Genomic DNA, 26,838 nt, shown 5'->3' with positions numbered 1-26,838 from the left:
TTTGTACCCCGCCTTTCAGTGTTTATTGTGGTGCTTGCTTTCATCGGGGACACTGCCTGTTGAGGTTACAATTACGTCGCTATATAGGTTACTGGAATATTTCTACGTACACGTAAAGCTTTGTAAAGTCTCTTTTGGCACACATCATAGTTATTGAATTTTGTCTTGAATGAAAAAATACCCTCAAATTATCGTTTTCTGCTTAAACATTTCATAACTTGGACCGAAGTTTGATATACAGTGTACTGTAGCTACAATGGCATTCCTCAAGTTGGTTCTGCTGGGGGAGGGGGGCATTTAAATGATAAACGAAGAAGTCCACCTGTAAACAGCAGCGGTTTAAATGATCGCTATCTCGGTTCCTTTATCTTTGACAGCATCATAGAAAATGTTAAGGGAGAAAGGCACACCTACCCACGGCGTTGTTTTGTCTTCAGCATTTCCTCCTTCTTGCTTACTGCAATTATTATCGTCAATTAATGAAACCGAGAAAGCAATTAAATGATGGCACATTGAATACAATCACTAGGTGAATTTCGCTGAGTGTTAACAAGATCTAGCGAAACATTTTATTTCAAAATAAATTTATATGTAATTTTACCTCTGTCGTTTGTGTTATTTCAAACAAAACGATTTCCTGAAAGACCAACTTTAAAATGTATGTCTATTCAGCAAAATAATGTAATTTAATACAACTATGAGTAATGTATTTAAACTTCGGCCGTATATGCGATGGCCATGTGGGATTATAATTGCATACCTTGATGCAAAACAGTATATCGTTTCTCCCACCGCGAGTCCCTTTAATTAATGTATTATATTACTCTTTACCCTTTTTATTTGACACTGTCTCTGTTTCTCCCCCCTTTTCCTTTCTCTTGTAAGAAGGAGGGCAAATAATTAAGCATTCAAAATATGCATCACCAATCTTCAGAAAAGAATGAATGAATGAACCATTGGGCTGGCCCACAACGTCCGACACAGCAGAATAAATTAAATAACAGCTTTCACAGATTTAACTGCATTTAGCTGTATAGCGTCACTATATACATAATCTGCTGCACGCGCGAAGCTGTTGAACAAAAGGATAGATTTCTATGGAAGACCTTTTGTTTACATAAGTACTCTAAGGGGGCGTGCCTAACCAGGCGACAAGAGGATTAGGCTAGTCACTATATTCCGTCAAATTCGTTTAGCGACTCTATCATTATCACACTCCCTCTATAGTATTTTCTGACGTTATAATTATATCTAATCTTCTTACGTTAGATGGAATAAATGCACACATACATAATCTTATGACTGTAAAACACTATTTGCCCCCCCCCCCCACGTGGCCCCAGATCTCCCGCACGTATGTCCTCTTGGATACGCCGTTTGTTGGATATGACTCATACCATATACCATATAGGCTACCCTCTGATAACTAGGACATCTAAAATATTATAGAATCAAAGTACAGGCACAAATAATTTATACAAGACCCCTACCGCCCCCCTCGATTGGCGTGGGAAAATTCCAAGAGGGGGCCATTAGTGTGATTTTTTTTAGAAATCGAATGGGGTTAGGACCCCCCCCCCCCAGGCATCCCTAAGTCTGCCATTGCCCATCACATAGCACCAAGCACACCCCACCCAGGCACGCACATCTATAATATTTCTAACTTGTGTTTACAAATATCACCGGTCTAGACAATGCGGATGTCATATGATTAAAGCTGTATGAACTTCTGCAAAGAACCCGGTCCAAAAAAGCGTCTACATTTTGTCCCAGTTATGTAATGCTTAGCCTGAAAAATGAGGTCAGCTCACCCGTAGCTATATGTTGGTTGACTGGTACATGTGTATAAGGTTTGTTTCGCGTCAAGTTGTAGTTGATATCGACCGGGGACAAATTTAAGGTTTGAGGAAATCCACCTCTCTGTTATATCAGCATAACTCTGTTGTTTACGTTTACTGAAAACGGCAAGAGGTAAGGAGATTGTAGACAGGTTTACGCTTAATATTGACCGGCGTCTTCGTTTTAGGCACTTATAATTGTGACAGTGAGGAAGTATCTAGCCCTGCATATTTTGGGGTAAAAAAATGTATCTTTGACAGCATGACAATTTTAGTTTTTTAACTAGAATTTTCCGTAGGTACTCGCATTTGGTTAATATATAGGGTTCTTGAGGAAACACTTGCTGACAACCACACATGCTTCGTGTATTTGTATAGGCTACATGTACATCTCTGATTCAACATACCGTACATCCGACATATACGTGCACGTAACGTAATGAACAATGTGATTTTAATTAAAACACATATGGTTTCCAGAACAGGGGATACGAGGTTATCATATGTGTATGATCGCAGATCTAACGTTGGCTCCACACACAATTATCAAAAGTATTATGTGCAAACACGTCTTGTAGAGTGCATTAAAATAAGTTAAGCTTTGCGCCCCCTCCCCCCACCCCTCCGTCCTGCCACCTTGTCTCGCCTCAAAGAGTCTATGAGTTTTTTACAATGAAAATTGGTTTTTAATATGAAGTTGTTTCAGAAATGGATCGCTGGGCAGGACGTGTTGCGTTGGTAACAGGAGCATCGAAAGGGATAGGAGAAGCCATTGCTCGTGCTCTGGTTAAGAATGGTATGGTGGTGGTTGGATGCGCCAGACACGTGGAAGATATGCAAGTATGTTATTTTTTTCAATAATAATATTATATGTTTTTTCAATAATAATAATAATTATAATAATAATAATAATAATATAGAAAAGAAAATAAAGATCGGATGTCGCGGTGAAAAACACTATAACTGCTGTTTAATTGTGTTCGTGGAAAATTTAAAATTAATACCAAGGACAGATTCTTTAAAAGAACTGTTTCCATGTACATGTCCTATATATCTATAAACATACGAATTTAGAACCGTGCATAGAATGATCAGGCAATTGTGCCATACCCAAACAATTCGTGGCTAGTCCTCATCTATTATTTTTATTTGTATTTTCTTTCTCCATTGGCATTATTTGATAGATGCACTTTATTCAACAACTCAGATACGTTCGGCGATGTAGGATAGATAAACGCAAATATAAACTACCGACATCCCCCCAACATTTACCTCCAACAAATAGTCGTTTAGTTAAATAAGATGTTTAATAATCACAAAACTGTTAAATTAACTTTTGTCTTTGGATGAAAAGATGATTGAATACATGTATCTATATTCCAGAAAGCAGCCGCGGGACTTGAGGGCGAAAAGGGTCGTTTGATTCCAATGAAATGCGACCTTACCAAAACGGAAGAGACCGAGTCCATGTTTCAAAAAATCAAGGAACAGTTGGGCGGTGTCGACGTTTGTGTTAACAACGCTGGTGTCACCTTCTACCAGGATTGCAAGACAGGGTCTTTATCTGATACCAAGACAATGTTTGACGTAAGAGAACTCAACTGATATGTTTTTAGAATACTGTTAGTCGTATTTCTATTAGATCCAGTATCCAGGTGAAAATAAAGCATGTAGTTCCAAAAAAACTGAGCTTAATTCTGCTTATGTCTGTCTGTAGAAATGCAATTATCTACTTGGGTTTGTGCTTATTTTGCTCTGTTGATTGATTGCAGTAGATGACTTAATAAGATATTTTGGTAAAAAAGTGTTTGTCACCCGGGTGCAACTGGTGTGCGTCGTCAGTCTGACTAAGATATTAGTAATTTTGAATGAGATTAATGTTTGCCCTCAGTGAGGGTATTATAGTATAGACAAAATATAAACTCATGTAATGGCGGGATGGATCTCCAGTCCTAGCAAATTGTTAGCGCCTCATTTTTTTTTCAGTTGAATGTGTTCGCTGCCATCACCGTATCCCAGCTGACCATTCAGTCCATACAAGAAAGGAACATGGATGACGGGCATATTATCAACATTAGCAGGTAAGGCATACGCCAGTTGTATAAACAGAATATATATATATATATATATATATATATATATATATATATATATATATATATACACCTGTATAACACGATTTACTAATAGTTGGAATGATCAGGCCATTAATTAATTAGTGAAAACTTTAACCCTGCACCCCAAACAAGATGAAACCATCAAACCCCCTACCTAAAACACCAAGGCTGATCAAGAACGAATTCTGGCTCATTGATGACAAATGGAGAGAATGGGCAAAAACAGCTCCAAGAGGTAGCAAAACGGGTGTAACGCACAGGGGCTTTATAATTACAAAATATTATGTCGAAGAAGGTAAACACTTTATAACGTTTTTTTTTCTTTTGTTGTATAAACATTATGGTAACGTTATAATAACGTTCTCTGTTTACTGTGTAGTCGCCATTGTATACTTTTATGATGTGAATAATACGCGGTTATCCTTGCTGACGAGTACATGTATATATTGTATGATATATTTCATTCTATTGCAGTGTATGTGGAAATACTGTCCACGAAGGTACCATATTCCACATGTATGCTCCAACAAAGTATGCCCTGAATGCTTTCACAGAGGGCCTGCGCCTGGAGCTGAGACAGCAGAAAACGAAAATACGGACAACGGTATTAGAGAGAGAGAGAGAGAGAGAGAGAGAGAGAGATTAATATTTGGGCTCAAAATATTTAGCAGCTGTAACAGTTCAGACGGTAATTCATAAATTCAATAGTAGATTGAAAATAGTCAAGCAAAAACCAGAGTAAAAGAAATTTTACGGCATTTGGAATTGGAATAAAAGGATCGTATATATATTACCCGTTCATAGATTGGCGGTTATGTAATATGATTGAACTGTGTAGTATTAAAGATTTTCTCAATGTAGACCAATATTCACATCTTGTTATTAAAATATCATACTCTATCACTAGGTCCTGAGCCCTGCATTGGTCGACACTCCGCTCGCTAGAGTATATTTTGATGACAGCTTCTTTTGCCAGGAAAATGTAAGCTACAATAAATTGTTGCGGCTTAATCTTCAACCGTTTTGGACCCGTTGTAGACTGTGCCCGGTTTATGCTAGGTCTGTGATATGTTACATGTAACTCTCATATAAACGAAACGCTTGATTTAATCCACTCAGCTTTTAAGGTTTATTACAGATTACTTTCAGATTATTTTAGGATTGGAGGATTGATTTTTAAACCAAAATAAAGGGCACACTGCTATTTTAAAAGTAGATTCATATAACTTGAAATGAAATTTTACTACATTTTTTTATTAGATGAAATAATATTTCCAGAGAATTTGTTTCATTAATTTACTTACATGGTTCTAACAAACGAATACGCATGTCCACATCAGTTAACATGATCAATTATTAATAAGTGATCTACGACTGCATTCAGATTCACACATGGAACTAGCTGGAATGGTACAATTCTGCTGGGGATGTTGTCGGCTTAATTGTCTGACACGCCTCCTGGAGCAGCTAGGGAGTAATAGGGGCCTAAACTATGGTGTGCTGATAAAGCTGATTACACTGATTGCACTTTAGCGAGAACCCCCTACAGAGTTGGACCGAACCAGCTTGTACGATGTATGAATCTAAATGCGCCCTATTTTCAATGTAATATTATTTCATGCTAGAGTCTTCAACCGGACGATGTCGCTGCCGCCGTGACCTTTGCCCTCAGTGCCCCGCCATGTGTTAACGTAAGAAAAAGTATCACTAACTTTTGCACGTATTTAAAACTTAAATAAAACGTTTATCACAAGCGGAGGCAGCAAAACTGAGACCACTGCTGATTAGAATTAGGGACAGACAAGAGACAGCACAAAATGGCCTCCAAGGGCATGTTGGAATCTTTATCTTAAAAAGTGTTCGGGTCAAAATTTTCCTTCATAAAGGTCGGATGTGGGAGCGTCTTTTCCGCCCTTCTGCATTTACTCGTCTATTTTATCTTTATTTCTCAGGTCCGCCATATTTGCCTCAACGCCATACACGACACAATGTAAGTCCGGGACAACTGCCGTCTTTGCATGTCTGCCAAGTTCACGCCTTTAAAAAAAATCCGTTTCTTAAAGTGTTATTCTCCAGAACAATAAAGCTTTTAAGCTGTTGTGTAGTTAAGTTGTTATTCTCCAGAACAATAAAGCTTTTAAGCTGTTGTGTAGTTAGAGAAGCATAACGTGCGTTTCCGAACCCGAAGCTGATGGATATTAGTGCTACCAATTTTGAAGCTGATATTTGTTATTTTTCAATGAAAAAAAGTTATAACGCAAGGCAAATATTTAGGATATTAACATTTAATGTTCATTGGTGTATTCAGGGTTCTTGTATTTCAAAGCTGCCACGTACACGGTGGACGCAATCAGCTCGTTTTAAACGTCATCGCTTCCTTCACATATTACCAACTTTAAATAAGTATAGGTCATTTAAGCTTAGATTACATTTGAAATGTGATGCCCGTGCGGTGCACGTATACTGCCCGAAATTCCCTTTCCGTACGGCATCTGAGCGGAGATAGACGGTGGCCGAGTGAAATCGCACGGAATCGTACGGATTTAAGGCCATGTAATGTAGACATACTCGGTGCAGCCCGTAGCTTCTTACGATTTCAAAAAGATAAAAAAAACGTAACTGACAATTTCATCGCACGGCGCCCGTGTAAATGTAATCTAGGCTTAAGATATTTGTCATTCTTGTGACCCACAGTAACATACAACTGTCATCTAATCATAGTAGCATTTGAATGCTTATAATAGACAGTATTGTTGTAAAGCGAATGGCTTATACTTTCAATAATTACAGATAATAATTAAAACTGAATCAAACGAGTAAAAGGATAGGGAGTTATTGAGTGTAAGTTAAGTTTCATCAAGAGTCAACAAGTGTAGAACATGTTTTTAATGTCAGAAAAAGATGGAAAGGGTCAAAGTCAGAAACAGTTTATGTGATTGGTTAATTTCATAACATATTTTAATTTTGATCAACTGTTTATCACATGATAACTGAGTTTCGGATAAAGTCCAAGCATGAGTAATCCAAATAATATTTTAGATATCTTTAATAGAAAACAAGTCTCTTAGGGATTACCTAATAAGGAAATGTTGCATAGTGACTTCTAACATGCGAATGGAAAATTCCTTGTAACCACGCAAAGACAGTGGAAAGAAAACAAGCAAATGCATGATCAGTGGGCAGAAATAGAGTATAAAGATTTGTGAAGTTGTATGAAAAGCGAGTCGGTGAATAAACGTTCGAAAGCTCCAGATCGTTGTCGTTATTTTTCACTATAACAGTATTACGGTTGTTTACTTTTTATGATGCAAATATATTAAAAACAAATGTATCTAAAATAGTGCTAAATTTTCATCCCTGAACTGATACATGCACATGTATGTAGGCCTAATACTATACATTATAGTGTTACATAATTGTCAAAATATGACGCACAGAGATAGAAAGTATGTATAAACTCTGGATAAATACTTGTTTAAAACGTGTTCGTGTGAACACCCGCGAAGAGAGCTTCGCGGGTAGCAACTGGACAGTAGTTCAATGAATAATAAGAAAGATAATATAGGTAACGTAAATTTTCATTTACGTTACCTATGTTTTAATAATTTTTAGATGCTCACACCATCTGGGCATCCAACATCTATTTTACTGTGTGCATTACGTTACAATACATAAGAAACAAGGGGGGGTAGGGTAGATGTTTTCAAACAATTTGACTAAATTGGTTATATGATACATAGTTTTCGATAGCATATTTGTGTTGAAAATTGTGTTTTGATTAAAATTTCTAATGGATCTCTCTCACCTGTACACCTATCAACACCGTCGTAACGCCTAAATAATCACAGCATTAAGTCCTACAATAAGTGAAGGGGAATCTTTTCGGCTCAGGCCTTCTATTTTATCTGTATATAGGCGAGACAATGCCTTTGTTTGACGGAACATCGTAATTTCAGATCAAGGCTCACATATCTCACAAATAGACTGATAATTAAACTGGCATTATGCCCAAGGCACGAGTATCCATTACACCAGTATACAGTAGTCTTGTAGCAAGAAAAAGATTTGTCACAAAAAAGAGCGCTTTGTGTTGGAAATAAGCAAAAAGAATACGGAATGAAAATTACGAGAAAAAGTGCCATTGTATCAGGTTATTTCTTCCAATCGTTTTGGAATAAACTAGATTTCTTCCTTTTAACCAAATATCTCTGTATTCTTGTAAACACCGAGGTTTTCAATACAAAATGGGTGACACACTTTTTTATCCAATGTTATGTATAACACGGTCACCTTAACCCTTTTTGTTTCTAAGATAGATGCTTCAAATATATTTCCAATTGAGGTGACTCGATAAGTAATTGTTGCTGTAAACCAAGACTGATCGTGATAACTGTAGTACTGCGCATGCGACGCAGGTAAGTTTACCTGCCCACCGGCTCAGGTGTGCCGACAGGAGAGCTTCCAACAGCCGCGATGGCGCCTCTCCGGACGCATCAGTCTCCCTAATATCAGCCAATCGAGTCCCTAAAAACTTTCCAAGATTATTTGTTATTTATTTTATTTTCTCAATTATGCTCTGCGGTAAATCAAATATTTTAACCGGTCACTAGTGGGGAAAGGATTATAAGTGAGGGAAAATCGCCTCTTCCAAATACATGGATGACAGAGTCCTTTAACGCTTGAAATACCATTTAGGCAAAATTAAATTATTGTAAAAACGTCATTATACGCTTCGGATCAATAATTTGTAGAAATGACCTCACGCAAAGTCAATAATTGTATTAGTATATATCTATTTATAAGTACATGTATTTCGAAGGACCTGATTTTCAAGATTACAACACCATTTCATTAACTTTATTTGATGGCCGTGAGTGTATAAATAGAAATGATAGAAATAAAAACAAAAAATGTATTTATAAAGATGCCAGATAGTATATAGAATGAATTCAGACAATATTCAGTCCTCGATAGTATAGTGGCGAGTATCCCCGCCTGTCACGCGGGAGACCGGGGTTCAATTCCCCGTCGGGGAGGATACAGTTTTGTTGTTTTTTACTTCATACATTCAAATGATTATTCATTTATAATATATTTATTGATATATTTATTAGTTTAACGTGTACATCTCTGTTACAATGTATGTCTGTCCTTTGCTACATACATCAGCTGTAACTTGCAGTTTCCCACTGAACTGTCTCACTTAACGCAATCATCTCGTCTCAGCCACCGCACTCTCCAAAACGCTTCTCAAACAGAGGCCTGGGCTCCGTATCTCGAAAGGTTCGCTATGTTGCGCACGTGCGTTAGTGTCTCGATTCCATAACCGATTCTATTTCGAGATACGGGGCCATGGAATCGAGACACTTGCGCACGTGCGCAACATAGCGAACCTTTCGAGATACGGAGCCCTGATTCACCAAGCACAATAAATGGCTACGTTCTAAGGTTAACCAGATTTTCTCGGTTGTTTTCTCTTTATTACGTTACTATACTTTTTTATTTATTTCCCCCGCAGCACAACTGAAATGCAAAGTGTATTTGGCGGTGTATATATAAGTACATTTCACGGTCCCAGGCGAAGTCAATCGGTTGGAACAATTTCATGTGATGAACCCGCAAGTTTTCTTGACTTTATTTATTTCTATCACTAAGGTCATTGCTGCAGTGTTGACATGGTACGCACGCGCAGTGATTGAACACATAACCACATGAGAAGTGCGCACGTGTATTTTTCAACAGGAAACTCTGACAAACAACCTTGAATGAGAAATGCTCCGTGTATCCACAGACTGTAATTGTGAAAGATAAACCCGTGCCCCAATAATTTAATTGCTATTAAACAAACTTGGTTTTAATGAATGATGATTTCACTGATGTCTTTAATTAAGACGAGCCAGCGTTTCTGTGAATGTTACCGTTAGCAAACATGAAAGTGGCTGAAAAAAAAAAAACTATCAGCTGCTATGTTAAATAATATAGTCACTTCTGAGCTCCAGAACCGACGCAAGACAGGTCGTTCATTATTGAAAACTTCTTGATTGAACTACAGCGGCGTTTAAGTGTAGTTCACTGCGCTTGTCATTGTAAACATTTGCAGATATCTCTACTGAAAGAAAAAAGTATCCTTTCGTGGTTAGTCAAACAGATAAAGCTTGAAGGACACGTACATGACAGAAAGTTGTAAAATAAGTGGAAAAAAACCTTTGGGTGCATGTCTGTTTATCACTCTCCTATACATCTTCTTCCGTATACCTTCTAATGTTTGACTAGAAGCACTCGACCTTTAAATATACAGGTAGTTTTTCAGTATTTCAAGTACAAAATAACAATGGAATATTTTGAATCGTCAGATATGACTTGTTGGTCGCTTGGTTTACTTTCGGCTATAGTTTTATGAATTTATTTTTACTTTTATGTCACTGCAGCCAAATGCATGGGGCGTGGCTTGGAGGGTCTCACCAGACATTCACAAATATGCTAACTAGCTAGTTCTATGCACTTTACTGTCCGGCTAGAATTTATGTATGGCACCGTGAATTAGATCAGGCAGGGGAGGATTTAGACCGTCTTCTGGGTCTTCTGGAAGACGGTCAGATATTCAACTTTACATTGTCAGCCATTTAATGTTTTCTGTCGGAAGACGGTCAAAAATGGAAGATGGATCAACAAAGATAATTTGGAAGACTGTCAGAAAATTTCTCTGGATCCGTCCCTGTCAGGGAATTATATCGTAGATAGACGGGCATAGATATACTTCCATGATTAAGGGCTTCAAATAATCTCTATTCAGATTCTCTATTTTTTAAGTGTGTTCATGAAGCAACTGAATAACACACACAAAAAAAGTGAAATTCATGCCAGCAATGCACAGGGCAAACGCCAAAGATAACAACCGCAGAAAAAGCTTCCAACTCGAATGTTTTGCACACCTGCGTATATATATAAATATATTAGTTTGTGAAAAGGCCGCCTGGCAGTATATTCTTTTCCTACATATATTGAAATGAAAAATCTAAATATTAACGGATTATTTTTGTTTGAATATTTTACATCTCGCCTGAGCCTCTATAGCTCAGTGGTTAGAGCACTGGTCTTGTAAATCAGGGGTCCTGAGTTCGATCCTCACTAGGGGCTATCGTTAACTTTTTAAGGATCTCTCAGACTATTATGGATGGTCTCCAGTACGCAAATACCACTTTTGGAAAAATGTATTTGAACAGCCTTGCACCACGGCATTCCCTCAATTCAAAACCTTTCAAGGCTTGGTGAGAAAATCTTGTATTATCAATTGTTTCATGTACAAATCAGTCATTTCCCTAGATACTACACCGTTCATGTGGCAGATATACCTCAACCCCTCTCTCTGTTCCTCACACACTTGCACACATATCTTTTCTCTCACACACTCTCTCTATCACATATACAATATCTCTCTCTGTCTCTCTCACAGACACAAAACACTTTTCTCTTCATCTCTCACCCACCCACACACACCCTCTCTCTCTTTCTCACGCGCACGCACACGCACACTCTCTCTCACTCACAAACAACACACATCGATTCACTCTCTGTCTCTCACATATACACAAACTTCTCTAGATCTCTCTTTCTCTCTCCCTCACACTCACTCTTTCTCCTTCTCTCTCGCTCTCTCTCTATCTCTCTTTCGCACATTTCCTCTCTCTCTCTCTCTCTCTCTCGCACACACACACACACGCGCGCGCGCGCATATACACACACAGTTTCCTTCTATTTCACACAGGCAATACATGGCAGTGAAAATAAAAGATAATGTATGAGAAGAGAACAGATTTCAGTCGCTTTTAAAAACGAATAACACGGTCTTCGGTTTGGTGTCATGCAAAGACATCCGTTAAAGAATTTTTTACTTGTGGCTCATTGGCAGAGATTAACAATGAACAAGAACATATGTATATAATATGAACCATAAAGATAATATTAACAGTAATAAAGTATGCAAAGAAGCAGCGTGCGTTCACACAGATGAAGATCTTAACTGGTTTGGGTCCAAGTGACGTTAGCAGATGGCCATAGCAAATGTAAAGTTTTTAAAGTAGTTAAAATTGTCTACGGACATTGGAGTTCCATGTAAGCATCGTTCGTTTTTAAAGTTCTATTATTGTGAGTGGTGTATCCAGCCCTGAACATTGATCGAACTACAATGTAACTTCCTCATCTAGACCCAAGAGTCCTACACAGCCTACTAATCTATTCTTAAACACAATTAACTCAACTATAGCTACCAACAAGCAGCGTTGGTATGATATAAATATTTTGCACTTTTGCACCAAAATCACCCAAAAATTCGTAATGTGCACAACATAAAAGAAACAGGCAGAGAACAGGCTTGGTTTTCGGTTTTCAGTTCCCCTTTATAACCAGGGCCCCGTAACTCATACTCGCCCCATATAATACATTGTAGCCTCCAGGTAATATTGCTATTCGCAATACGCGATGTTTCGAGTTACGGGGCTTGGGTCGCAGGTTTCAGTCTAAAACCATTCAGTCAAAAATAAAATAAAATAAAATAAAATAAAATAAAATAAAATAAATAATAATAACTGAAACAAAATTAAAATCAATAAATAAATTGACCGATCAATCAAAAAACAGTTCTTGCCTTTTGCATCACAATTAATAAGCAGTATATCTAAGCCACGAACAAATGATAACTTCAACTAAAATATATTAATCAGTTATGAGGGGCTTATTCCCTATGGTCCTCTTCTTGTTTTATAGTGAAAGGGGGACTTTCGTTCTGTGCAGCTACCTTACATTAATCCTAGCATTCAGATACCCTTCAAAACGTGGTGGTTCTTTCCATTACCTTTCCTTACGTCCATGTCACACAATATCACAACCACATATTCAAACTAGATATTCAACAAGTAATATTCACGTATCACATCATTTTTTAAAGTCCGTGGTTTTTGTCTATGTGTCTCTGTAACGTATTTGGACTGACGTCCCTCTACACTCATCGCTATGCGCCCTGCGTTAGGTTCATGCTGTTGCGTATATATATATACGAGAGGATACCAGTAACAATATGTATGTGTTCAGTAAGTTTTTAAACCATTCATTGTGTGTGCATTGCTATCTGAGTCCAACAGTCGACGTGTTTATTCTGCGTGCAGCCTTTGTGGAAGCGTAGATCTAACCGCTAAAAATGCAAACTATCTGTCCCTTTTCTAATCTGTAGCCCTGTCCACGTTTAATCGATTCATCAATTAAACGTTTAATCAATTAAGTCTAATTAAATTACTCCAGATCCTTCTGTGTGATGTCGGGGGTCTTGAACATGTAGAGTAAGAGGCCAAAGCGTTGCCTAAAAGTTATCTATTTACCATCTTTTGTACTCCTTAGCCCAGTCCAAAACCTGCTCAACGAATTCATAGTTAATTCTACGCGCCGCGTTGTAGGAGCCCACGCCGTAACCATGGATACCGATCATCATCCAATTATATCGGCTCCAGGTCCACACCGGACTTCCGCTTTGGCCTCCTTTCGTGTCATTGTCATATTGGATCATCCTCTTCTGGCTATTTCTGATTTTACCGCCTGCTATCCACATGGTGCCCGACGGTTTGTCGCCTGGGTAGCCGGCAATGGTCACCACGCGGTTCTGGAGATCGAAATCGGAGAGAATGTCGTAACCGAAGCCGAAGTCGGAATTGAAATAGCGCTGCGAGTCGGGGACGAAGATGACAGCGAAGTCTTCCATGGAGTCGTTGTACCGTACGAAAGCCTCTCGACATCGGAAATTTTCTCGCCCGACCGTGAATTGACCCGAAGGGGCCTTGTAGGAGTCCCGCATCGGGTAGACGGTGACGCTCGTGACGTATCCGCCCTCTTCTTTCATGTAGAGATTATGGGCACAGGTTAGAATAATGGCGGGCTGGCCAGGACCTAGCATCGTGCTGAAAGCGCCAGTGCCGATATAGTACTGCCCGCTGGCGGCGCGCATTTTGAGATGGCAGATCCATTGGTACGGCTGGGAGGTGCATGGGCTTACACGGAGGCGTTCGTCCGTGGCGATGACGGATTCGGCCAGGAAGTTGGTCCTTGCGACCTCCCTCTCCATTTTCACTACTTCCTCTCTCGGGAAGATTTTCTCCATTGGGTACTCTGTTATGCCTTCTTCTAGCGGGACGATTTCGGGTTCTCCAAGGTCAAGGTCAGGCTTGTTGCATGGTGGCGATGAGGACGGGACTGAAAAAAAAAGGAGAATTTAAATGCATTTAAAATTCTCTATTCAGCAAGTTACCGATCGCAACATAGTAGAACCTGTAGCGTTAGATTTAAACAAAAAATATATATAATAATATATAATAACAAACATACCGGTATGCATGAAGCGCTTTCAAACATCAGCCAAAACTAAATGCTCAGTTATCGAAAAAAATATATTCAGGGTTTCGTCTATTCCCTGTTTCAGAAATGTTTTGGCCCTTGCGATTAAAGACAAGTAACATGCCCATATTTTTCTCCTGCAAAACCCTCATATTTCAACGCTCCTTTCGAAAAGCTCCAGTCTAGAAAAATATTTTTCTCCAGAAACTTACTTTTTTTCACGCTTTTGCGACTCGTCGGCGGATGTCCGCCTTTGGTCACCGACCTCTCTTCTGTCGTTTTTATGATAGGGGCGCCATCGCCAGAGGAACTGTAGCTGCTTCGGATTGTGGTCGTCGTGATGGTAGTGCTGCCCTCAAACGGCGTGTTGAAAATCTCACCGTCGCCGTCTCCAGAAGAAGGCAGAGAGTGAGTACGGATATTGGGTGGGATTTCTTCATCTGTGGCGCCATCTTGATTTCTGTGGTGATGGTGGTGCCCTTTTACGTGGTTTCCTGATTTTGTGGCCATAGTGCGTTACTGAAAATAAATCAATAAATTAGATAATTTGTAAAAAACAAATACATAAAGCAAATTGGAATTATGTATAACGGAGAAAAAGGAAACAGTAGAATAAAAAATAATACAGCCTACCATTAAAAGAACAAGTGCCTTGTGCTTCTGACATAAGAACAATCCACGAAATTCAGATTAAGCAAAATAAGGAAATGCATGTGGAATATTTTAAGGAGCGGCACATGAATCCACAAATTATCACGCTGATTATCAACAGGATTTAACAATGTCACAAAACCGGTTGAACAAGAACACCGTAGGATATTTTGTATATGATATACCTTGTTTTTTAAAGGGAAATGGTTTTAGCTTTCCAGGAAAAATTGCCATATAAAGGTTGAACCCTCACTGTACGCCAAGACCGGCACGTACGCGAGGAATTTTTATATAAAAAAATTGTAAGTAATGGATATCTGAGCAAGGAGTCTACATGTATAATTACCACAATTACTTGTAAAAAAGCTACATAGGAATGGCAATATATCTCACAGATGCACTGTATATCAAGTGCAGTTTCCGCTATTTCTAAGATTGAGTTCCCATAAACCCACTGCAGTAGCAGGACCGATCTAACTCTGAGGGGATTCTCGTTAAACTGAATTCAGTTTAAGTGTCTTAAATGGCTGTCTCACCCACTGAACCTGCTAGTGGGGTAATTAACTTTCGTGCACGATTAAACTGAATGCAATTCATCCAGAATACCCTCTGAGATAGATCGATCCTGCTAGTAAAATAGGGCTATAGGAATTGTCCCATAATATGTTCCACGTAGGGGAGAACGGGTTAAATGGTTATTAAACATACCGAGTCACCCAGATATTAGGATGACAAATAAACTCTGTGACACGATGCCATGCACTCAGCCAAGTGATGCGACATGTGACGAACAATTCCACGTGCAGGTGATTCATATTTTCCGTTGGAAAAATCCGTCCTTACAGGATGTATGTTTCAGTGAAACGAAAGTAGATTTTGTACTGAGATGAGTCTTTGAAATTGTAATAACAAACATGTACGTGTCACCTTTGAAAACAGGATATGGGGAATTTAATGGCCTTTATATTCTTTTTTTAGTTGGAAACCTGGCTAAAAATTGATAAGACGGTTTCAAAGTATTTATGAGTTATCCATAAGGCCAACATTTTTTGGCACCAAAATAATTCTTAGACACATAGTACAACATCAACATTAGCGTGTGAAATAATACTCGCCGCACAGACCCATCATGTCCATCGAAGCTGAGAAAATAATTTCAGCGCCAACACATTAAAATGAGCAAATGCTATTTAGACCGTGATTGGGACAGCTTGGGGTATAATATTGGATAACTCTCACGAAAAAAAAAGATGCAATATTTATAGTTATTGACTTATGCATGGATTTGATTTGTTGATTATTAAAAATGTCAAAACTTTAAAGGGCTACAGAGAGGACAGAAACTCTGTCGAAAGCTCGCTAGATTAATATTTGTCTCCCGTGTTTAGAAATAACAGTCTTCATCTTTTGAAAGAAATTGTATTTTCTACTTTTGACCCTCCCAGCCGCAATGAAAATGCGCCTTACAATTTTTGACCTCAGACAAACTCTGTGACATTTCAACAATGACACCGGAGATAGGGGTGTGCAGATTATATACACCCAGGTATATGTAGGTTTATGCATGATGGAATTACCGCAAATGTCATAAATCATTTCTATGGACAATAAACAATATAGGCCCCACTCAGAATACGTCTTCGACAGGATGTGGGATACACTGTGTTTACGAGAAACTGGCCAAACGGATTTAACGCCGCGAAAAAAATAATAAAATATAGCTAAAATATTTTAAAAAGGAATAAATAAGTAAATTAACAAATAAATAGTATTAGCTATAAATCAATGACTTTATTTGTGAAGCCCGTTAAGAGACTGCAATTCGCACACACAGACCGCCATAACGGTTGATTTATTACACGCCGTTTCTTATTTTATGAGTAATTTACTGCATTCCTGGTAGATATATCCACGGGTTATAGCACCAACCTCCCTCTGACTGCTTGCTGCTTTGGGAACAGTACAAATAACGACCCATTAACAGTTCGGGGGTCATGAGCTATGTGGTCAGGCGAAGGAAAAAAGGGGGGAGAGGGGGGATATAAAATATATATGTCTGAAACATTACCAATATCCTTCTTGTTATTTACCAGTATATACTGTATAACAGGTGCAATTTTCCATTTCATTCAATGATTTATCTCTGGTCCATGCTGTAGATTAATATTGTTATGTTGATCAAAAAGTTCGATATATTTTAGACTAATTGGTTATTTTTATACTTATTTTTAATAGGCCCCTACACTTGCGAACAAGATAACCATGTGCAGGTCGTCTCTGGTTCCTAAAAGACACAAATGTAGAATTTATTCAAAATCATCCTGGATGGCGACATTTACCTGCACCTCCCAGTCAACGTTATCAGATTTCCTCAGGCTTCATATAAAACGTTCACTAGACAACATTTTTACATATTAAACCGCATTTTGTGTGATTTACAAGCGGTTAACCTGACTTTGTGAGCTGTGTGCCGGTATTATCTGTCTTAACTTGACTGTGGAAGACATTATCTTCATATGCAAATTGTTACTGTTTTCCACTTTTTATGTGGAGAAACAGAAGCCTACTTAGTACCATAAATTAGAAATTTAGGTTAATATAACATGTCAAACGTCACTCATCATACATGCACGATGTATTATGCAAATCAAATACAGGACACGTGAACATCCATAAAAGTGAAAACTTATTTTCACTGTATGTTTTTTTCCGGAAGTTACTCAAGCTGTCGGTCTATTTGCTGGACCTTGGTCACAACACTGTCCGTTAGATGTCACTGCAGTCATCCTAAACAGGTTTAATTTGCCGATGGGACAGGAATGATTATCCGCTAGAAACCGTAGTCCTCTTCCCCATTACGTTGTACAGGTGATATTCGTCCCATATACTAACCCCAATACTTCAACTAACCCTAACCTGTACTAATCATATGGGAGCCCGGACTTCCATTCCTATGATAATGCCTGTCTTCACAAAGGAACTTTCGTCCGAAATTTGTTTTTAACGTTTTGTATTCCCGTCACACCGGTTTAACTTTTGTTAGATTTTGAGGCGAGGAATGGAAGGAGTTGACCTTTCGACCTTTAATTTGCTACCGCAAGTGTCACCCGAACATCTCGTGTCCCGTATGACACCTCATGTGGTGTACGAGGTCTGGTACATGTAAATAGACCGCAAACGTGATTAAATGTCAGATTCATTATTATATCCTATGGCTGGTGACCTTGGGAACCCATACGGCTGGCTAGTTACTTATATCTTCATATTTATTTATAATTCAGGCCTGTAGCCGGGGGGGGGGGGGGGGGGGGGGGGGGGGGGGGGGGGGGGGGGGGGGGGGGGGGTTCGAAAGAACCACCCCTTTTGCTGGGAAAAGGACCACTCTGGGTAAAATTTGATCTAGGTACATAAAGTTTTCATGGGAAAAGGTCCACTTTTTCAGAAAACGAACCCCCCTTTTGAAATTGCTGGCTACGGGCCTGTTATGTATAATGTATTTTATTTATAAAGATTCGGTACTAGTCACAGAAATAAATGCATTTAACTCTTTATCTCGATACAGTTTAAATATGTATTTTTAATTAAAAAAAAAAAAAATATATATATATATATATATATATATATACATATATATATATATTAGAGATAAAACTTTCATGCCTTAATACACATCTATTCATTCTTACTGTGCAGCCTTAGTGGCAGTGACAGCCGAATAGCACGTCTAGCTCGCATACCTCCTTTCTAAAGAATATAAGATGACACAGCTTCAGTTGAAATAATAATCAATCCCCCCCCCCCAACCCTCCAATCCCCGATCCCAGAATAATCCAAGTTAACAATTTATCAAGGACTTTTTTAAAGTGATAATATATTTTTAACAAATCAACGCCAATGAAAACCGAAACCCCGTTCCTCCGTTTGCGGGGGCAATAAAGAAAGAACGTCGCCGGTTACTTTTGTGTAAACGATGACGTCATCGACATTCTTGCACAGTTTTTTGGTGACAGCTATAATGTTCCACACCTGCTGTAGATTCGTGTATGTTGTCACGTGAAACTACTGTTTGTATTAAAAAAAACGCCACCTGGACAGAAAAAGGCTATTCTTGTTTCCTTTTGGAAATGAAGGTCAAACATGTACCGGTACGTATAGGAAAGCGTTTGCAGAGAATAGGTGCAGAAAGTATCCATTATTCCCTTGAAGTTTTTTTCCTTTTTGCATTATTGAGAGAGGGAAATACGTTACGTAAGACGGTTATCTAACGTGCCAACGGAAACAACGAGATAACCTCTTTAGCAGAGGTAGTGATAAACATTGAAAAGATAGTACTGCAGGAGGACATGCAATCACTCCAGAGAATTAAAAATTATACGCTCAAGACCAGGGCGACAACTTGATTTTTCACAGATATTCACAGATATGTCTCCACATAAACAGACAGTCATTTTGGTCTGGATTTTTCCGTTTTTTTCCTATATAATCTTCCACCCTGGTAGAGGGTAGTTCTAAGCCGCTATCGAACTCACGAACAGTGATTGTCAAGACCAGCTAGTGCTCTTAGTACTGTGTTATACCGGTAGAGGCCACTGTGTCTCCGTTTGTCATGAAGATATAGTGTCTCATAAATATTTTGATATTATTTTCATTATACGTAGCAAAAGAATACTGGTATATTGTCAGAGAGACTCTTACATACTAGCACGTTTCTGCAGGTGTGTGAAACATTCGGGCCGGGTCGTTTGTTTCTGCGGTTGCTATCTTTGGCGCGTGCCCCATGCATTTCTGGCGTAAATTTCTCTTTTTTATGAGTTATACAGTTGCTGGTTGCACAGACACATTAACTACTAGTAATTGAGCAACAAGTGTGTTGCATATTTTAGAGACTTACATTGGAGCTATTCAACCCAACCGGATCTTTTTCCCAATTTTGTTTATAGGAAACTCTAGAACTTATCTTATTGGAGGATTTTGAAATTTGTCAAGATGCAAGACAACACGGAGTAGAATTAAAAGCAGTCGATGCAGTCCACTGAATTTTCAGTAAAAGAAATATATAATTGTAGTCACCAACAGACGACCGACTCTCTCTCTCTCTCTGACTCTCTCTCTCTCTCTCTCTCTCACACACACACACACACACTTCCTCTCTCTCTCTCTCTCCCTCAAACAAACCCACACACACGCACCTCCCTCTCTCTCTCTCTCAAATACATACACACACACACGCACATACATACACACACACACACACACACACACACACACATACACACACACACACACACATACACACACACACACACACACACACACACACACACAAAGAAAACATAACTTGCACCCATCCCGTGAACAATTATCCCAAAATAATATCACCAGGCAACAGACACAACCTTCGTTTCCCCTACCCATCCACTTAAAACAGTAATACATCTTTCCAGATAAATGCTGGAACGAAAGTGCAGTCACTCCTTCTTTTTATAACTTATCTACATGCATATAAACATTGTTTACAAACCGTCTTCATTGTGTTTCCCAAAAGTTTCATACAGTAAAAAAATAGCAAAGGAAATATCAACCGCTGAGTTTGCAGGTCAAAAAAGCCACGAAGAATTTCACTCACACATAAGTAACAAACGCATACGGAGCAGGCTTACCGATCTACATGTAGTTAATGTAGCTGTCCATATACACATACGCACATTAACTTGGTTTGCCCAAGTTAATTAGCAGCAACAAATTTGCCCCGGGTCCTGCTGCGGAGTAGAAAATGATGTTGTATATCGACAGGTGCAGGGTTTCTAGGTAAAACTTCCCTTGCTCCCACACTCACCCTGAGAATGAATTACTGTTGCTATGGTGTGGTAGGATTTTCTACCCTTGCGCCACGGCTGCGAGTAAAATATGTGCATATTTCCACGTACTTCCAAGCGTGTAATATTTGTCAGGTGCGTTGGCAAAGGGAGTTTACTTGCTGACTTTTGTCTCAACCCTGAGTTTCAGAGTACTGACTTAAATCCCCCCCTCTTACCAGCGTGCGTTCTCTATCACTTTGAATTTCAGAGTGCTGGCATTAACCCCCCCCCCCCCTCCCCCTTACCAGCGTGCGTTCTCTATCACCTTGAGCTTCAGAGTACTGGTGTTAACCCCCCCTTCCAGCACGCATTTTTGTCACACTAAGTTTCAAAGCACTGACGGTAAGAAACTCTAGCTACCTTACTAGTACATAATACTTGAGCAATATACCCATTCCTATGCTCTGTAATGCGGTTGTTTTATTACTCTTAACTTTGTTACTACTAATACAAAAGATAATAAATAATACCGATTTTGTCTTAAATTCTTTTCATGTCTTGGTTTAAAATGACTGTAAAATACTGTAATCTTAAGGCCATCTCTGGGAATATCATTTTCGGTGGGCGACGGGTGGTTCGTTATTACGCGCTGATTCGTGATTGCCGAGATTTTTCATCATTCAACACAAAGACCTGGGTTCTCAAATTGGTTTAACTGTCCAGCGTCGAGAGGAAAGATGAATGTATGCCGTGATGACCTGTCCGGTTTTCTGCATCCACCCCTTCTGTTGTCTACTGTGGTCACTTCTCGCACTATTCTCTCTCTCTCTCTCTCCGTCCATATTCTCTCTCTTCCCTCTCTCTCTCTCTCCGTCCATATTCTCTCTCTCTCTCTCTCTCTCTCTCTCTCTCTCTCTTCCTCCTCTCTCTCTCTCTCTCTCTCTCTCGGCGCGCGTGCCGATCAGTTATAATGCCCCACCCAAGATACCCACTTAAAACTAGCGCACGTACACTCAAACAAACAAACAAACAAACAAACAAATACACGTTGGTCTCTCTCTCTCTCTCTCTCTCATTCTCTCTCTCTCTCGTTCACACACACACACACACACACACACACACACACACACACACACACACTGGTCACTACGTGCGCTTGCACACACACTGCATGAGTACTCAGGTACACACAGGTGCGCACACACACATGCACAACTAGGCACCAAAATACTGTAGCTTCAGGATTTTAATACAACAGCAGATTGAAATATTACACGTCGCATGCACTATTTATACGCCTTCCCTGCAGCGACTTCCTACACTATAACCCTTAACTTTGTGACACATGAAATCAGATCAGCTGACTATTTGGAAAATAATACACGTACATGTATGTCATATTAACCATATCTGAATAACTATAGCTCTACCAGGGCAATGTGTAAATGTATATAATCCAATTTCAACACAGACCCGGATTCATACAAACCCACATGTTAATACAGTGAGATAGCTTCCCACTATACCACGCCATTTTGATTCGGTCAAGCGAAAGAACTATCTGGTTATAAACAACATGAAAGGTACTGACCTTAATGTACAGGTACCCCTCGCTCTCTATATATAAATGTTCCCTCTACAGCCTTTGTGAGTTGTAAATTCCGAGATCTAAGAACAAGCGCTGGCATGCAATGAGACCGCCACTATATTTGTGTGTACCTTGTTTTAAAGCAGCCAACTTAACGATGCCCTAGTTTCTCTTCGGCTGCTATACCGGTGTGCGCACAAAAAAGTTATGTCTATTACTCATCACTAACACTTATAAAAAAACCGGCTTCTTATTTGCTCTCTGCGGTTATCCGTGTTCCTCAGGTAAATGCTTTCGAAGGTGACCGCCAGGGTGAGCCACAGGTAGCCCAGGTGAGCAAGCCCCCATGTGGAGATCAAATAATCTGTGTATTATTTTATTTTTAAAAAAGTCTCATTTACACTTGGATCAATAGAGTGATATTTATACGAGCCTGGATCGGTCAAAGTTGCCTGACTTGGAGAAAGACAAAATGTGGAACGATTTGACATTATTTACATATATACATGCACGCCCGTACTAATATAAATGAAACACAACTAAAGGTACATGAATGCGAACATCGCTTTAGTTTTGTCTGTAGAGAAAGAAAAGCCGGATTTGCACCACCAGAAAAATTTTGTTTTCTGTTAATTTCATTTATATTTTATCCATGTAAACGTCTCTTTTTAAACTGCTTATTGATTTTCTGTGGCGCTGTTAATTATAAGTATGTTTTTCACACGCTTTACTCAGGGGCGGACCCAGGTTTGTTTGAATGGGGGGGGGGGGGGGGGGGGGAACGACAGGCCTCCGATACGAAACCGATCATCGCTCCTTGGCGTGGGGTTCGGGACCTACTCCAGGGCCCCTAATTTTTTTTTCGGTGCTCTGGGGGGGGGGGGGGGGAACGGTGCCCTTTGGTACGGTTTAGAACTATGATTCAGCTACTCAAAATTCTAATTTCAAGAGAGGAATATTGGTGTGATATATTTTTCAGAAACCGAAGGGGGGGGGGTCAGGAACCTTTAAATCCGCAAGTTTACTAATTAGATTAATTCGACATCCGCATATTTTAAGCTCCTTCTTGAATGAGTTAAAATATATAAAGTTTTATAAAGTTTTATAAAGTAAAATATATAAAGTTTTATATCTTATATATTTCATTAGAATATTTACCTTGACGTTTCATATGGATGTAAACACATTGTTTAACTGCCTATTTTTTTTTAAATTTTAACATGAATGTCGTGATCAGTATCAACAGGACAAATAAATATATATTTATTTATTTATTCACGATAAACTAAAACTTCAACCTTTAGGTTGCGATTCTAGCAAATAAATTATTATTATTATTATTATTATTATTATTATTATTATTATTATTATTATTCACGATAAACTAAAACTTCAACCTTTAGGTTGCGATTTTAGCAAATAAATTATTATTATTATTATTATTATTATTATCATTATTATATACCGGTATGCGTGTGTGCGCGTGCTGGCACGAGTTTGTTCAGTGGGTAACTCAGTCGTTCCCTTTATACAGCAACGAAATCTAAAGTTTGCCTGAATGACAAACGTAGTAGTCTGCTGTAGTATCACGGATATTCATGCAAGCAGAGCGGTCTTTTAAATGCAAAGTACTCGGTTAGAATACGACCTCGTGGCAGCTTGCATATTTACTGGGACAGGCCTCAAACATTATATGTGTATTATCGTGCTGGCGGCATTGACCTTGTTGACCTTGTTGATATTATATTGAAGGAAGGTTTACACTGGGGAAATGTTCACCGATCCTTCCGCGCACCGGATAACAACTGATATTGACATAAATTGTGTGATATGAGGTCGTATTCGATTATCTTAATAATTTAAAATTTAAAAATTAAATACAGACATTTAATTTCTTAGTACTAAACAGTTCTAAAGAGAGAGAGAGAGAGAGAGAGACGCACGTTTCGAGGAAAAGACAAGGCGCAAACATACCTGTATGCCGATACGCATGTTCAAATTGTTTTGCTGGAAAATGTTGTTACTTTTCCTTCTTTCTTTTATTGTAAAGTATAATTTATAACACAATCTGCTCCTTTTGCCAAATCCACATGTACCTAGCCCCTAGTTCCACAGCCCCTAGTTCCTACTTGTATGTTTTCAAGAAATCTGATCTCAAAAACTCGAGGAAAAGAAATAATCACTGTCAGTATAACCCTATCTAAAACCGCTAGCCCCTAGTTCCTACTTGTATGTTTTCAAGAAATCTGATCTCAAAAACTCGAGGAAAAGAAATAATCACTGTCAGTATAACCCTATCTAAAACCGGTTCTGTCCCGTATACGTTATTGCCTTAAAGACACGTCAAAAGCCCGCTAATGGCTGTAGGACGATTGAGTTAATTAGTTCTTTTTTTGCCAAAAATAGCCAGCATAAAAAACAGCAACCTCGCAGGCGAAACATAATGATTAAACCCAAAACCGCACAAACGTAAAAGATTAAAAATTAGCCACCAATGTCTTCCCCATTCGATCTTGACCTTTGCTATTACTTGTACCGAGTCTGGAGGATAACCGAAGAAATAAAAAAAAAAGTAAATGAGATGATAGAATACTCACTTTTAAACATCACTCGAATATGTTAAATGTATATGTATAGTGCCCATGCACAATGCATGACGTACAGCGAAAATTGAAAAAAATAATGACTATAAAATTAATAAATAATAAACTAAATAAATAAACAAATGAATTATGAACAAAATATTAAACAATTATAAAATTGTTAATAAATACAACGTAAATAATTATATAGATGAATAACTAAAAAATAAAAAAATTTGTCAATAAATAAATAAGTAAATTTGAATAAGTCCCATTTTCAGAGTTTTCTCTCCACCCGCTTATTATTGCTTTTGTGGCTTATGCGGACTCACAATGCAAGCCATTTTGTTGCAAGCTCTCACTATTTCAATGTATTTCTCTTCATTTCGCGGGTATTCTAGGCAGTGTTTTTGCTGATTCCACTTGCTTTCACGCATTGTGCTACTGCATGTAACTGCGACTGGCATCATATTGGGCATATACGGTAGAGGAAGCAGGCAATATGAGGTTTATTTAAAACTAAAAATTAAAAATAAGCTAGTGGTCGTGGAGGCAGTTTCCCCAGTCACGGACAGTGTGGACAAGTGCTCGTTTGCGGCTTAAAGAAACTGTTAACTCAAACCACTACTTAAAGGGATAATAACTCTTCGTATGATATCTTTATTTCACAATAAAAGCATTGTGAACAACTCATAGAAATATGATATATTCTGTTTTACCACAAAAACAGCAGTTATAGCTATTATTCTGATATCTAAGCTTGTCTTCAGATCACGTGACTTCCATTGATGGCTGTACTCTGTTATAATTTCTTAAGATATTTGGCTGTACTCTGTTATAATCTCTTAAGATATTTTAACAAAAAACAAAACTTTTTAGAAAAAAAAAAAAAAAAAACAGGGACCTTTGAATGTAAAAATGGATTCATTAACCATTGGTAAGTATGGGAAAATTGTTGTTTATTCCAGCAAAATTTATTTTATTTTTTTTTTTGGATTAAGCAAAGAGTTATTATCCCTTAAAGCCTGCCCGGTACACTAGCTTTGACCTCTGAAAACTGCGTCACCACAAAGCGTGTTATGAATGTAAAATACGCTCTCATCGCGTAGACGACATTTGTAGGCGTAATTCAGCATACATGACACATCAGCAGACGACAGTTGTACGGGATCTCGTTTTCTCTCGTCACTTGTTTCTTTAATGGTGTCTATATCGGCTTATTGAGACTACAAGACGACTCAACTCTGTAGTCGACAACTTCAGTTAAATTTCTTGGAAATATAAAATAAAGCTAAAAAATTAGAGACAACCTTACGCCTTTTAAATATTCGCAAGCTAGATAGGGTCTTTCTTGAACCTTTTATTTTAAAATATCATATGAATACACGCTGTCCAGTATAAATGCCGATATATATATGGCATTTTAATGTAGGTGAAATATTTGACGTCGGAGACAGTCCACCTTACACTATCAAAATACTATATGCAAATCTTCCCTCTGACTGCCTTGATAGATTGAATTTCGTGTAAACATAAAGGTCAAATTACTTACAAACACGAATAAATCTCGTTGCTTTTTGTCTGTTTATAAACTACTACCTGTAAAAAAAAAAAAAAAAAAAAAAAAGTCTCACCTGGGACACTCTTGCCTTTAAATTTAATTGTGGGTCGAGGCAGGAAAAGTAATTATACGAGATACGCTGTTTGCATTCTTTAAATATTAAATACGCAGCGCTGAATACGATATTGACTGCTTATATATAATCTATAAATAATAATATAATAATTGTATAATAATATTTTTTCCAATTTAGAGGAAAGACTATTTGCAGTACATGTTTATATAGTATATACTGTATACATGTAGCATATATTAGATTGAGAATT

At 38.4% G+C, this 26,838-nt stretch overlaps 2 protein-coding genes and 2 non-coding genes across 6 annotated transcripts in view; 3 read left to right on the top strand and 1 right to left on the bottom strand.

Annotated features, from left to right (window-relative positions):
• The window catches only part of LOC106170933 (dehydrogenase/reductase SDR family member 11-like), a 46,887-nt gene extending 39,681 nt beyond the window's left edge, over nt 1–7,206 (top strand). The window contains exons 4-8 of the mRNA XM_086997473.1: nt 3,825–3,919; nt 4,430–4,559; nt 4,863–4,937; nt 5,581–5,646; nt 5,908–7,206. Coding sequence (XP_086853599.1) covers nt 3,825–3,919; nt 4,430–4,559; nt 4,863–4,937; nt 5,581–5,646; nt 5,908–5,949 — 408 coding nt within the window. The 3' untranslated portion in view covers nt 5,950–7,206. The remainder of the gene's footprint in view (nt 1–3,824; nt 3,920–4,429; nt 4,560–4,862; nt 4,938–5,580; nt 5,647–5,907) is intronic.
• A 1,713-nt stretch (nt 7,207–8,919) lies between these two features.
• Nucleotides 8,920–8,991, top strand: Trnad-guc (transfer RNA aspartic acid (anticodon GUC)). The gene has a single exon. It is a non-coding gene; the product is annotated as a tRNA-Asp (tRNA).
• Nucleotides 8,992–11,019: 2,028 nt separating this feature from the next.
• Nucleotides 11,020–11,092, top strand: Trnat-ugu (transfer RNA threonine (anticodon UGU)). The gene has a single exon. It is a non-coding gene; the product is annotated as a tRNA-Thr (tRNA).
• A 673-nt stretch (nt 11,093–11,765) lies between these two features.
• Nucleotides 11,766–22,662, bottom strand: LOC106150599 (uncharacterized). 3 transcript variants are annotated; one of them, XM_013523496.3, is made up of 3 exons: nt 22,373–22,662; nt 14,545–14,851; nt 11,766–14,191 (listed from the first exon to the last, which is right to left on the bottom strand). In XM_013523496.3, the coding sequence occupies exons 2-3, from the start codon at nt 14,840–14,842 to the stop codon at nt 13,323–13,325; spliced, it is 1,167 nt and encodes a 388-aa protein (XP_013378950.1). In that variant the 5' UTR covers nt 14,843–14,851; nt 22,373–22,662; the 3' UTR covers nt 11,766–13,322. The 3 variants fall into 3 exon arrangements, with proteins under 3 accessions (XP_013378950.1, XP_086853849.1, XP_013378951.1); XM_086997723.1 differs by having other exon boundaries at nt 22,501–22,662; XM_013523497.3 differs by lacking the exon at nt 22,373–22,662 and adding an exon at nt 14,966–14,989.
• Nucleotides 22,663–26,838: the final 4,176 nt, after the last annotated feature.

This window comes from Lingula anatina, chromosome 10 (assembly GCF_051362555.1).
Source record: "Lingula anatina isolate TDL-2025a chromosome 10, LinAna3.0, whole genome shotgun sequence".
Lineage (NCBI taxonomy): Eukaryota > Metazoa > Brachiopoda > Lingulata > Lingulida > Lingulidae > Lingula > Lingula anatina.
Note: the sequence above shows the minus strand (reverse complement) of the source record. Positions and strands in the feature narration are given on the sequence as shown.

Excerpts from the sequence above, each read along its gene's own strand:
- LOC106150599 (XM_013523496.3), bottom strand. The coding sequence starts at position 14,842 with ATGGCCACAAAATCAGGAAACCACGTAAAAGGGCACCACCATCACCAC. Across the intron at positions 14,192-14,544 it reads TCGCAAAAGCGTGAAAAAAA|TCCCGTCCTCATCGCCACCA; the intron begins GTAAGTTTCTGG and ends TTTTTTTTTCAG.